Source organism: Myotis yumanensis, unplaced genomic scaffold (genome assembly GCF_028538775.1).
Source record: "Myotis yumanensis isolate MYYU_CA2020_CCGP unplaced genomic scaffold, mMyoYum1.0.hap1 SCAF_12, whole genome shotgun sequence".
Lineage (NCBI taxonomy): Eukaryota > Metazoa > Chordata > Mammalia > Chiroptera > Vespertilionidae > Myotis > Myotis yumanensis.
In genome coordinates this window covers 17,956,065-17,969,788 of record NW_027223763.1, presented here as the reverse complement: position 1 = coordinate 17,969,788, position 13,724 = coordinate 17,956,065, and the positions used below count along the sequence as shown (strand labels likewise).

Genomic DNA, 13,724 nt, shown 5'->3' with positions numbered 1-13,724 from the left:
TCACCATCCTGGTTGAGATTAATTACTGAACTTGTTCAACCAAATTGTCAAAAGTCAGGGTTTGAAACCAGGTCTAAGACTTAAAAGCAACACAGGCTTCTTCAAGATGAATGTTAAATTCCTTCCTGTCAAATTCCTGCAAAATCTTCTCCAACCTTGTAACTTAACCCACCTTCCTCCTCTACAACCAGAAATATGCTGATAAATACGTAACAATGGGCCCTTAGCAGGGAGGGACCCTGTTTGCCAATTTCCATGATGTAAATACTCCGTCCTGGCTGATTCCAAGCGTGAACTCAAAGGGCTCACTAAATTCCTGAAAACGTAACCAGGTCTTGTGAGCTGGCAGAGCTGGCTCCACGGTGTCCCTTACAACCTCATGCTCCCACATACTGCAACTATCCTGAACTGGCGTGCAAATGCTGTGCTCTCTCACCCTGGGACACCTGACATTCAGCCATGCCATTTCCTCTTCCTTAGCAGAATAAATCATATTCATAAGCTCCCTGCCTGGGAGATCTTCCTTCAAGAAGCCTTCCCTGATCCTCCAAACTCTCTCCTGGGTTCTCCGCTTTATTCCTGGGGCACCCAGATTTCCCGTGTCAGAGCATCTGTGACACAGTGTTGTAACTGATTGTTTCCTTAGCTATTTCCCACTACCTCTCTGAACTCCAGCAGGGCAAAAGCATTGTTTACCTAATTTGTTCTTGCTTCCCCAGGCCCGCCACAGTGCTTGTTAAATAATAATCCTGACATGCATGGAGCAATATGTACCAGATACTGTTCTAAGTTTTACACATCTTTTAAACAACTGTATAAAGTTGGCTTTATTAATATTATGCTCATTTTTCAGATGAGGAAATGGAGGCACTGAGAGCGAGTAACTGCTACAGCCAGGATCTGAGCCCAACTAGTATGGCTGGAGAGCCATGTGCATCCTTCTAGACCAGCATTTCTTCACTTTCCCCCCCGTTGGTGACTCTCAAAGAGAATGTTTTAATTAAATTTAAATTCTCCCTAGTGAGAGAAATTAAATAAAAAAGAATATGATTTCCTCAGGTAGGGCTAAGATTTAGGGGGATTTTCCATCACCCAAGATCCAATCTTTGCCTTGTTGGGGCAATATCATTTCCTTTGACAATGTATGTTCTAGCTAGACATTCTGTTATACATTAATGTACCATATGTTTATCCTTAAAAACATATGGTCTTATTTTACAGCTTTTTGTGTGTGGTTGTTGTTTTTTCTTTACAGTTTTAATTATATTTTCCTATAAGCATTATTCTGCATCTTCCTTTCTTTTCCTTCCATCAGATATCTTGAGGAGATACCACTGTATTAAGATATATAGGGGTAGGCAAAAGTAGGTTTACACTTGTTTGTATGAAAAATAATACAGTAATTAATAAATAGTAATAAAGAATAAGCTCTGTGTTTCGTGTCCTCACAACTGTAAAACTACTTTTCCCACCCTGTATATTTGTCATTTTTAACTGCTGCATGGTATTTAAATCATTATCAGCATGCCTAAATTTATTAAGCCCTTCCACTATCATATAGTCAGAAAATTTTTTATTTCTTGGCCTTCAACTCTTCAACTAAGTCTTCAATGAATCTCTTTATGCACATCTCCTTGGGCTCACATGTGTTTTCTAATGTAGAAACAATGTTTAGAATGGGGTATGTGCAAAGACATATAATTTTAATAGATATCATCAAATTACCCCTAGAGTGACTATACCAAATTACTTTCCCACAGAGAATTTACAAGAGTACACGTTTCCCCAAGTGTTTATATTAAATATGACCTCTTTCTACCTTGGGTGGTATTAAACATTTTAATTAAATGAGTCATTTAAAAATACTTATATTACTCACCAACTGATAGCAGCTTGTGTAAGAGGGAAGGTGTGCAGATAAGATGATGCTGTCAGAAATGCTGACACGTGACATAAGCAAGACTGGGATGCTGACATGCCTTGTCGGGGAACCTGTCCTGGGGCCTAACATCACAAAAGGCTAAGAATAGCCATTGCGTGGGAACAGCTGCAGTGCACTTTGAAATGGTGAACTCAGGTAACAGGAACTAAATCGTTTTACCTATTGACCCAGTCTCTCAGGTACCGAAAACACTGCTGAGGGGAATGGTAACCAAACACCCAAAGTGAAATGAAGTGTTGCAAAGACAATGATCCATTTACCAGAAAGAGAAATACATCTAACAGGGATAACACTACGCATCCTGGGAAGTAATACTAACGTTTTAAAATGTTAAAGAATGGCAAGGACTTTATCCATAAAATTCCAAGGTGTTTTAAAGGATTTTAAAAAAGAAAGCATAATAAATAAAAATGCCCCTTTTCCTCCCTTACACATACAAACACCCCTCCTTGAAATACTTACAAAACATAGTAGCTTGTAAAATAATACAGAAAAAAAAGTGGGGAATAACTTTCTGTATCATCAAGAGTCAAATTTCAACCGAGACGGCTCTTTCTCAAGGTGTACCTTTTTCTTTAACCTTGTCATGAATGAGATGGGAAGTCGTACTTTAGAAGGAGGAGGAGAAGAAGGAAGAACAGACAAGAAACTACATATGTTGAGCACCTACTATGTGCTTTGAACATAGTCTGTCATTGAATCCATATAACCATCCTGTGAACTGTGATTACAGGAGAAGAAATTAAGCTGAGCGAGGTTAGCATGACTCAGGCTCCTTATCCAGCAATTGGTATGTGAATTCAGGCCTAATGACTCCAAAGTCTCTTTCCCCATTGAGCCACTCTTCCTGCTGAAACTGAAAGAGTCCAGTTAAAACCTGAATAGATCAGATTGTGAGGTAATAATCTGAACAAAAACAATGTTCCTGCCTTAATGCTGTTCTTAATACATATATTATTATTTTATACATATATATGTTATTGATCACAGAGAGGAAGGGAAAGGGAGCGAGAGAAATAGAAACATCAATGATGAGAGATAATCACTGATTGGCTGCCTCCTGCATGCCCCACACTGGGGATCAAGCCCACAACCTTGGCATATGCCCTGACCGGGAATCGAACTGTGACCTCCTGGTTCATAGGTGGATGCTCAACCACGGAGCCACGCTGGCCGGGCTTACTGTCCTTCATTGGACAGAAAAAATAATTTATATTATTGTTGTTCAGAAGTTTCTAGGATTGCATTTTCTTTTCGAAGTTACTAAAATAGGTCAAGGCAAAATGATAGTAATAATTACAGGAGTAGGACAATGAGACAGCATTCAGAAAACTGGTTATAAGATTACATCTGTTCTGAGATATTTCATTAAATCCTAAACAAGCCCAGAGAGGAGAGAAGCAGGGTTCAGGATTCACTTCTGACTGTCTTGATTTGGAATTGGATGCCTATAATAATCGCCAAACATCCTAAGCACTGAAAACAAGGCCCCTACAAACAGAGACCAGCTCACTAAAATCATTTGCTCACTTGAACTAAACAGCTCCTGGCCACAAAAGCACTATTATCCAAATACCCACCAAATGATCATTAGGACACACACCCCACAGTCAAACACACTTTCTGAAACCCAACTTAAATATTCAACGAAAGGATGATTCGCTCAAACCTGTGCTGGTCTGAATTACGTACCTGAGGCTGTGAAAGGAGAGAGGTGGCAGTGGAGGCAGTAGCCATGGCGGCTCTGTAATTGTGGGCAGTGACCAGGCCCCAGCACCACGGCGCCGGACACAGGAGTCAAATTCTCGTGGTTGCTGATCAGATCGCAGTCATGCTAGGAGCAGCTGTGGACCTGGAAAAGAACAGGAAAACCCAGTTAGCCTACGAAGAATATCACATGGGAGTGAAGCACCATTTGCCGGAGGAAGCAAAAATCCCTCAGACTAAATGCCAACTACCAGCTTAATGGAAGGAGGAATCCAGGAGAGAGCATCTAACATCTCAGCTCCAAGACTTTTATTCCACGCGTCCAAATCGTGTTAAGTTCATGTACTAGTATTTTCATAGGTTTGAATCCAACTCTGCAGGCTCCCTAGATGTTTTGGGATGTAAGTGTCAAGTTGTGAAGACCGGGAGAATGGGAGAATGGGCCAGCGTGAGAAGCCATCCTGTCTTTAACCAATAAAGAAATTGAGTGGCCTACAAAGGAGAGCTGAGATTTACATACACAGGGCAAAGAGAATAACACCATCAAGTGTCCTAGAGATCAACCCCTGCCCATTAGCAGATTAAAAACATTGGGGGCTGGAGAAGAGAAGGGACTAAGTCATACATTTCACTAATGGCAGAACCAGCACTGGACCAACAACCATTCCCAGTCCAGTGGGAAACAGAAGAAGGTGAACGGTTCCATGTTTACATTCTCCCAGGGAATGGTTAAAGAAAGGGAAGGCAGGTGCAAGAGTCAGCCACAGTCAGGTACTCAGGTGGGTGGCGAGGGCTTCGTAACTCAGATCTCCCCATGTGTGAGGAAAAGAGCATTTTTAAATCCTTTGACATCCTCAAAGAGGGGATGCTAGATAAGCACCAAGTATAACTAAATCTTTCATTATTAATATGTTTATAAAGAAAACTCAACAAGATGTTAAACTCCCTGCAGGAAAGCATGGCCCAAATTCTGTCGAAAGATTAAGGCCATTGTTTCCATGTTGCAATTTAGCCCAGAAGGGAAAATTTTTCATTTAAAAAAAATTTTTTTAATTCTATTTGAAGAAAATTTTTCATTTTTAGGTTGTTTGCATACCACCTAACAATATCCTTTTTGTTTTGTTTTGTTTTGTTGTTTTTTGTTAATCCTCACCCAAGGATATTTTTCCATTGATATTTAGAAAGTGGAAGGGAAGGGTAGAGACAGAGAGAGAAACATAGGTGTGAGAAGACACATCTATTCGTTGCCTCTCACATGCACCCCAATCAGGGCTGGGGATTGAACCTGCAACGGAGGCACATGCCCTTAACTGGAATCAAACCCAGGACCCTTTGGTCCTCAGGCTGACGGTCTATCCACTGAGCTAAACCAGCTAGGACACACCTACCAATATTCTTTTATTCAAAATGTATTTGTTGAGCATTTGCAGTGAACTCAGGGTCTAATAAATAAAAGTACACAGCCCCTAACTTCAGGAATCTTTTGCTTGTAAATACATTTTCTAGTTTCACCAGCATGCAAGATACCTGAACTCTGGTAAACTATTAGAAAATGACACTTTTAATAATACTGAAGTGACAAGCAGGATCACAAGACCCAAGTCTTGGGCAGCAGGAACAGTGAAGTTGGATGCTTACTCCAAGTCGTTTGGCCTCAAGTCCCTGGCACTACTCTGCATTAGCTGGATGCTGAGCAAGTCACAGAACCTCAGACATTTTCCTAAGAAATAACCTAGGTTTGGCAGCAACCTCTACCAACTTTAAATTTTGATTTGTATCCTGTCTTTGTGTACTATCCTTCACACTATAGTTTCAGTCACTTTAGGTTTTCTTTTTTAAAAAATATACTTTTATTGATTTCAGAGACGAAGGGAGAGGTGGAGAGATAGCAACATCAATGATGAGAGAGAATCACTGATCGGCTGCCTCCTGCATGCCCCACACTGAGGATCGAGCCCACAACCCAGACATGTGCCCCGGCCAGGAATCAAACCGTGACCTCTTGGTTCATAGGTTGATGCTCAACCACTGAGCCATGCTGGCCGGGCTGCTTAGGTTTTTATTGTTTAGAACTGTGGCAGTAAAGCTGTCGAGATGTTTGGTATAACATTCAACACAAAAGTCCACAGGTGCCCTGAGACAACACTGATCTTCTCCTTAGCTACAGTCTGGGGGTTGAGGGCAGACCTATGTTTTATCACACTGTGAGTTTAAATGCACAGCCCGGGAGAAAGGTACATAGATATTGGAGTGCCTTTCCTCTTTCATGATGCTACTCTGAGAAACTTATAGGACCCCATGGTGCGCTATTTTGTACTGAACTTATTGCTGGCATCACTTTGTGCCCACCCCTACTCCTTTATTTTTTCTTTTTCCTTCTTGTGTATTTGTAATTCACGTTGCCTTGCTCTATCATATGTAGGGTACACAGGTGAATGTATAAATAGCGTGACAACCAAAAAACAAAACAAGCAGGAAGGGGAGATTCCATTCTTAAGGACTCACACTGTGCAATCAACCCAATATCATTTCTGCCAAGCTGTCACTAGGCTATATAATCTTAATAGATGTTCAATACAGGGTGGGGCAAGAGTAGGTTTACAGTTATTCATATTGAAAATAACACAATAATTAATAAATAATACAAGAATAAACTGAGTTTCTCGTACTCACAACTGTAAACCTACTTATGCCTCACCCTGTATTCAGAGTACATAGAGTTGCCCAAACAGTGAATCCTGAGCACCTAGCCTGCAGTATAGAAAGGGATATAGAAATTGATGGGCAAATACGCCACATGGCATCATTGCTGACAACCAAATGGGGAGAGGTGGGAGAGTGGGGGTTACTGACACCCGACTAGAGGCTGAGCACTGGAAGGGTCATGTCACAGACAGTGTGAGGCAGACCGTGTTAACGCACTTCACAAATGGGGAACCGGAGGCTCTGAGAGGTTGTGTAACAGGCCCAGAGTCACAACAGCCAGGAAGTGAGGAGCTGAGACCTGACCCAGGACCCACTCCAGGGCCCATGCACTTTCCATAGACTAACCCTTCAAGGGAACAAAAATGACGAGGACGTGCTTGGAATCTTTTTAAGCACCAGTTTCAGGTAGTCCTGAAGAAAGCAGGATGGAAGTCAGATGTCCTGCAGACTCTTCTCTGTTTTCCCCAAACCCCGAAACAGACACTCATACTGCTCTCATCTACACAAAGTTTTCATGATTTTGATTTATGTTTCATGTCCTTGAAATAGATAGTAGATAACAGATCATTCGTTTCACATCTTCAAAGAGAAAATAAGGAAGGAGATTAACTGCCTTCCTCTAAAGCATTTAAGACATATCTGGTTTTGAGGCTTTCGTTGAACCTTGTAAAAAGGTGATAAGAGCCCTTTATAAAATGATGGGTTGTTTTTAACTTTGAAAATACAAGAGCTAAGCAATACTACCTCAGAGGGTATAATCAGCTCTCTCTTGGAAGTGGTCTTAAAATCACATTTATGAAACCTATTTACTTCCCAACTTAATTACAAAACTGAATAAATCCTGGGGAAAATAGACACAATGACAAAAAAGACAACACCCTAAGTAAGACTGCCGTTTGGTCTCTAGCTAAGGAAGCTGGTTAACTTTGACATTCTGAGCCCTGCTTTCCCAGAGCCCCAAACTATCAACTGCAGAGTTGCACAGAATTTTTAAAGAAATACACCCCTCTTGAACTCTTCCAAGTACCTGGATGCTTGTCCTGAAGTTCTTCCCATCTGTCATCAACCTAACTCCCCATTTCCTTAGCTTGAGCTCCAAGACTGTGCTCCAGCAGGAAACCATAAGGCAGTGTGGGCGGGCCCCACTCGCCCCAGCTACCCTTGGCTCATTCCTGTTGCCCCTTCTCTTCTCTAGTTGCCCCCATTCTTTGAGAAACCATGAAACTACCTCTAATGCCCTCCACTTGCAAAAGATGAGCTTTATCCCTTACTTATTTACTTACCCATTCTTTCATTCCCCTATTGTCATTGGATATGAATTACCTCAATATCCTTCCCTACCATTCAAAATGGATATATAAAATACAACTTACAAATAGGAAAGCTACAGAGGCTCATTCCTCTGTGTCAGATTACTAAAGAAATAAGAATAGGGAATATCCTTAATCAGCCTTAGAAGCCAAAGATGAATCCCTACTATTGTTTAAACTTCCAGGAACACAGGGATAGGCAAAAGTAGGTTTCTAGTTATTCATATGAAAAAATTTATAATACAAAAATAAATAGTAATACAAGAATAAACTCTGTTTCGTGTACTCACAACTGTACACCTACTGTTGCAAGCCCCCTATAATAGAAAAAAATCAACATGGGAGGTTGACAAAAGGACTTGGGCGCAACATCACCTTCATGTGAAGCTCAGAACAGAAAATCAGCAAATGAGACCCCAATAAGTTCATACTGATACTCCTAGTTCTGCGGGATGCGGGCTGCAGGGAACAAAGCCAGGGAGAGGTGGAGTCCATTTAGAATCCACTCGCTCCTTAAAAGGATTCCTGGCTCCAACTGAGCAAGAAATATCTAGTTGCACTTACTTCCAATTTACATGTGGTCATGATGACTACACAAGAAAACATGTGCGGGCAGGGGGGACACTACCAGCTGGCTTCTGATATGGGCAGCCATGCCAAGTGACAATAACCTTGCTAATTACCGAGTGCCACACCAAAACGCCCAAGAGAGTCTCTGGTTCAGAGGCAAACTTCATCTGATAACACTCCTGCAGCTGACGCTGGCTCCTTCTCTAGGTCTCACAGGAAGATGGGCTTCCAATTTGCAAATTAATCTCCTATAAATCTAACCTTTTCTTTTCACCTGGACTTGAGTCAAACAGTGACTCATTTCAGTCTCTTGAAAGAACACAGGGCAATACCCGCCACTGAATATGCATAGACTTTTCCCTCTAAGGATAAGCAACAGAGAAAAATCCAAATCCACCAGGCAAATGAAAAATACTATGGTTCCAGAGACGGGAAGACTCTAGAAGCAGAGCAAATATTTACTTAAGAAATAAGTGTACTACATAAAAGGAAACTTAAAAAACAGATGAGCCCGGCCATTGTGGCTCAGTGGTTGAGCACTGACCTATGAACCAGGAGGTCATGGTTTGATTCCCGGTCAGGGCACATGCCTGGGTTGTGGGCTCGATCTCCATTAGGGGGCATGCAGGAGGCAGCCAATCAGTGATTCTCTCTCATTACTGATGTTTCTATCTCTCTCTCCCTCTTCCTCTCTGAAATCAATAAAAATATGTTTTTTAAAAAAATAGATGAGATCAGAAATGAGTCTGCATTAACCACAAGAGAAAAAAAATCTGAATCATGAACTTAAACGAAGGCAGTTGATAAAGCAGTAAACAGAATTTAAAAATCAAGCAGAAAATGGTATTAGTGAAACAAGATAAACCAGAGCTTAGAGGAGTAGGGGAGGGAGCTACATGGATAAAGATTTTAAAGCTTCCATCCCCAAAACAGAACAGATGAACAAAAAGTACTAACGGAGGAAAGAAGAAACCATCAATGCTGAAACCTGAAAAGGATACATTTATCCTCAAAATTTTGGAAAAGTGTTGCACATATATAGAGCCATACATTAGATAAGAAAACATTTCAGACTTGAAATTTGCTGCAGAGAGCTCTGTAGTCTGGCAAAATGAATGAATGAATGAATAAATAAATGAAAAAACTCTGAACCCCAAACGTGGAAGAATAAAACAATGAGATATATGTCAGCCAGTGCTATAGCTTACCTTTCTTAGTATCTCTTCTCCCTACTGGACTAAATCGCATCTGAAGCCAGCATCCTACCATCTGAGGCCTGAGGCTGGAAGATTCTTCTCTCCAGAATCCCAACAGATGAAAACACTTAAAAATAGTCTCATCAGGAAGAAGTCATTGACCCATGAAACAAAAACAAAATGCTTAAAAATCGATCATCTGAAGTTCAGTAGAAGGACTGGAATGTGAAGTTCCAAATGTAAAAATCCAGAATGTAGAGCAAAAAATAAAGTGAGAAAGGTAGAGGGCTAGTCCAGGAGATCAAACAGCCAGATAAGAGCAATTCTAGAACAAAAGAATCAAGGGAAAAAAGGACAAATCAAATCGCTAACTCAAAACATTTTCTAAAGTGGGAAAGTCATGTTTGTTGAGTGTAAAGGCCTAGGAAGTGCCCTCCTCAATTATTGTAATACACTCACATAAGCACACCATCATGAGGTTTATTTTTCTTCTTGTTTCTTTTTACACCCGATATTTTTAAAAATCCGATAAACTCTAAGAAAGTGTGTGTGTGTGGAGCAGCTCATCAACAAAGAATTGGGAATTGATCTCTGGACTTCTCAAGAGCAGCCTGGAAGCGAGGAGACAATGGAGCAATGAGGAAGGTGATTTACAACCTGTAATTCTATTGGAGGATGTTCTTTAGCAAAACAGGGAAGAAACGAAGAAAAAGGAAGGCATGTGATACCGGAACAGGACATCAATACTGGAGAAAAACAAAGGGAATTCCGGGCCTAATTGTGAGTGGAGACCCGTGGATGACAGGTAAGGAGACTCGCAAAGTAACCTTGGCAGAGTCTCTGTGCCTTTGGATACACAGGGGTGGGCAAAAGTAGGTTTACAGCTGTTCATATGGACAATAACACAATAACTAATAAGTAATAATACAAGGATAAACTCTCATGTACTCACAACTGTAAGCCTACTTTTTGCCCAGCCCTGTATATGTGTGATGAACTAAGATAAAAACTGTAGGAAATCATCAGAAAAAGGAGAAAATTCTTCACCTTTGGAAAAAGGAGTCAGTCACTACTGTTTTATGTCTAAAGCTGATAAAATGAGAATTTCAGGCTTTGAAAATCAAAAAAGAAGAGGAAGGGGTGGAAAGGGTGACAAAGGAACAGCCACGCTACATTTTCTACCTGAGCTCCCTCCCCTCACCACTGCTTCCCGGGAAACTACAAAGGCAAAGGGTCCAGCTGGAATGAAGAAAGCTGGGACCACTTTCAGAGTCCATTTGCTTCACATGCAGAGTTAGGACAAAGAAATCAGAAAAGCACTGGAGAAATCAAATAATTTCCTCATGTTTTGTGTTTAAGTACCATCTCTACCGGTGGCAGCCAAGATCTTGCTTCAGTATATTCACAGAAGACAATATATTTCATGTTCTTAAATCTTTCCTTTTCCACATACAGAATCAGTTTTTCCATTTGCTTCTCCAGCTTTTCTTTTTTTTTAAATTTACTTACTGTCTGGTGAAAGATGGTTCATTTTTATTTCGTTTTTTTAAAGATATTTTTTATTTTTAGAGAGAGAAGAAGGGAGAAGGAGAGAGAAACATCAATGTGAGAGAGAAACATTGATGGGTTGCCTCCTGCACACACACACCCCACCCCACCCCCACCCCCCAGGGATCTATCCCACAACCTGGGCATGTGCCCTGACCCAGAATTGAACCGGCAACCTTTCAGTGCATGGGATGACACCCAACCAGCTGAGCCACACAAGCCAGGGCATTTCAATCAGTCCTTTTATTCTATATTTGGCCTAAAAACTCTATCGTTCTTTCTCTATGGCATTAAGCTGATGCATTTAAGGGAAGGAATACAGCTAGCCCATCCTGCTCATGCTGCCTGCAGACAGAGAAACTCAAGCACCACAATCATACTATTTTACACGTATTTTATCAGTTCAGAGTCCAGTATCCTACAGACTGACAAAACTGGCCAAAATTATTTAAATAAGCCCACTGTCCTGATTTCAAAGACTGAATTGACAGGCATACAATTTTCACTCTTTTAAATATATTTTTTTATTGATTTCAGAGAGGAAGGGAGAGGGAGAGGGAGATAGAAACATCAATGATGAGAGCATCACTGATCAGCTTCCTCCTGCACAACCCCTACTGGGGATCGAGCCGGCAACCTGGGCATGTGCCCTTGACCAGAATTGAAACCTGGACCCTTCAGTCCGCAGGCCGACGCTCTATCCACTGAGCCAAACTGGCGAGGGCCAGTTTTCACTTTGGAACAGTGTTCCAACTTGGGAGTGAAGTTTTCCTGAAACTTATCAAAATAACTAGGAATTGTGAGACATGTCACTACTAGAGCAAAGAATATATTGGCAATACTCTTAACGGTTTCAATCTTAAGCTACTTCATGTTTTATTGCTTAGAAAATGGGGGAAATTCATAGTTTAGGAATAGCGGATCAAGAATGAGTTGGAATTACAGATTTCTGAGTGAGAGAAAAATGAACTCGGTGAGTGGGCTCGATCACAAAGGGAGAGAACAAGGAAAGAAGGGATGGAAATTAAGGAACAGCGTCAAATAAAAGGATTGAGAAAATCCTCTTGAAAGATAGGACGATTAGAAAAATTATACTTTGAATAAGAGACAGACCTACTACTGCCCTTTTATTTCTATTGCCAGAGACTCACAATGTCTAAACTCTGGATCATCTTAGTATCCGCAGGCATGACCTCCACCATTTGCATAGGGACGCATGGCAGTACAAAGACTAATGGCAAATAAGAGTTCCACCTCAGGGAGGAAATCCCTGCAGCATAGGGTGGATATGTTTTCATTGAGGAATGCTTGACGAGGGACCCTCGGAGACACGCTGAGCATTTGCAGTCCCGAGGTTTCAGGAAAAAGAAAAGCACAGACTCTATAGGGAAGCCCAGGCCAAGCCAGACTCTGACAACCATAGCCAATGGAGGAGTCATAATAATAATCGATGTATTCCTTCCCTTGGGAGCTATTTCCTTCTAAAGTCAGGAGTATTTCCTAATGGTGTAGAAGAGGAGGAATATGAATGTATTACATGTTGGTGGAGATGAGGGGAAGAGAAAGAGGAAAGGGAGCAAACAGGGTTGAGGCAATGTGTCGAGAATATAGAAGTCTATCGCTGTGATAAGAAAAGTGATCCAATTTTTAACAGCCAAGGGGTCTGTGGACAGAGGCCTCTTTCCTTACTTACAATTCTGAGTAGCTGAAACTTCAAGTACTTTTGAGAGTATAGGTCAAAATCACTTCTGAGTGCTTGAACTGAAGAATGGTGGTTTAAAACTGTACCTGCACATAAGAACGTTATGCTTGAAAGAGAGTTTTCAGATGCATTTGCCACGATATAGGAAAATAGGCACTCAAATTTATTTCCAGTGTTGATTCAACTGTTATCATCTTTCTGGAATACTGTGTGTGTGTAGCAAAGGACAATGATCCCCAAGAAATGGGAAAAGAACAAGGTGAGCCCTATAATTGCCCCAGCTTCCTGTCACAAGAGCGTCCAGGCCAAGAGAAATTCTGGTGAAATCCAGGGAACTTACCGAGTGGAAAGGCAGATCTGAGAACCCAAGAAGCTCAAGGCAGCTGGAGTTCAGAGCATCGCAAAGAAGTGGACTGAAAAGACAGAAAACCCTAATGATCTGCAGGGCTCACCTTGAGTATTCAACAGAGAACTGGTCAGAGAAGGCACATGAGGAAACTGTTAGAGGCTTAAGTGATATCCATCTGAACAGTTTCTATTTCCATCAGCAAGACTGGAAAACCTTGTAATTCGCGGGATATTGGGCAGAGCACTCAGAAGCATCTTGCCTCAGTGGTGGGGAATAATTAGCCCTAGACTAAACAGTAAGTTTATCCCACTGAACAAATTTTAAAAGCAAGACCTAAAAAGATTAAATTGTTTCCAAATAATTAACTGTGACTCAAAACAAAGCTTGAGAATATTTATAGGAACACAGAACTATCCAACATCCAACTAGGTACAGTTCACAGTCTGGCATCCAATTGATGATTACCAGTCAAGCAAAGAAGCAAGAAAAAGTGAAGTGACAGAAACAGAAACTAGACAAAATGGAACACTGAGAGAAAAAAATTAATAGGAAAAAAAATAAAAGAACATCAGTGAAATGTGGGAAATTTTCAAGTGGATTAATATACACATAATTGGACCCCAAAGGAAAAAGGAGGCCAGAAAAAATATTTGAAAAATAAAGATCAAAAGTCCAAAATTTAACAAAAACTATA

At 40.9% G+C, this 13,724-nt stretch overlaps 1 protein-coding gene across 5 annotated transcripts in view; it reads right to left on the bottom strand.

Annotated features, from left to right (window-relative positions):
* The window catches only part of LPAR1 (lysophosphatidic acid receptor 1), a 199,324-nt gene that overhangs the window by 64,553 nt on the left and 121,047 nt on the right, over positions 1-13,724 (bottom strand). For 4 of the 5 annotated variants that reach the window (XM_070430917.1, XM_070430915.1, XM_070430916.1 and 1 more), the window contains exon 2: positions 3,635-3,794. In XM_070430917.1, coding sequence (XP_070287018.1) covers positions 3,635-3,679 — 45 coding nt within the window. In that variant the 5' untranslated portion in view covers positions 3,680-3,794. Of the gene's footprint in view, positions 1-3,634; positions 3,795-9,443; positions 9,462-13,724 lie in introns of those variants that run through there. The other variant, XM_070430918.1, reaches the window with a different exon arrangement.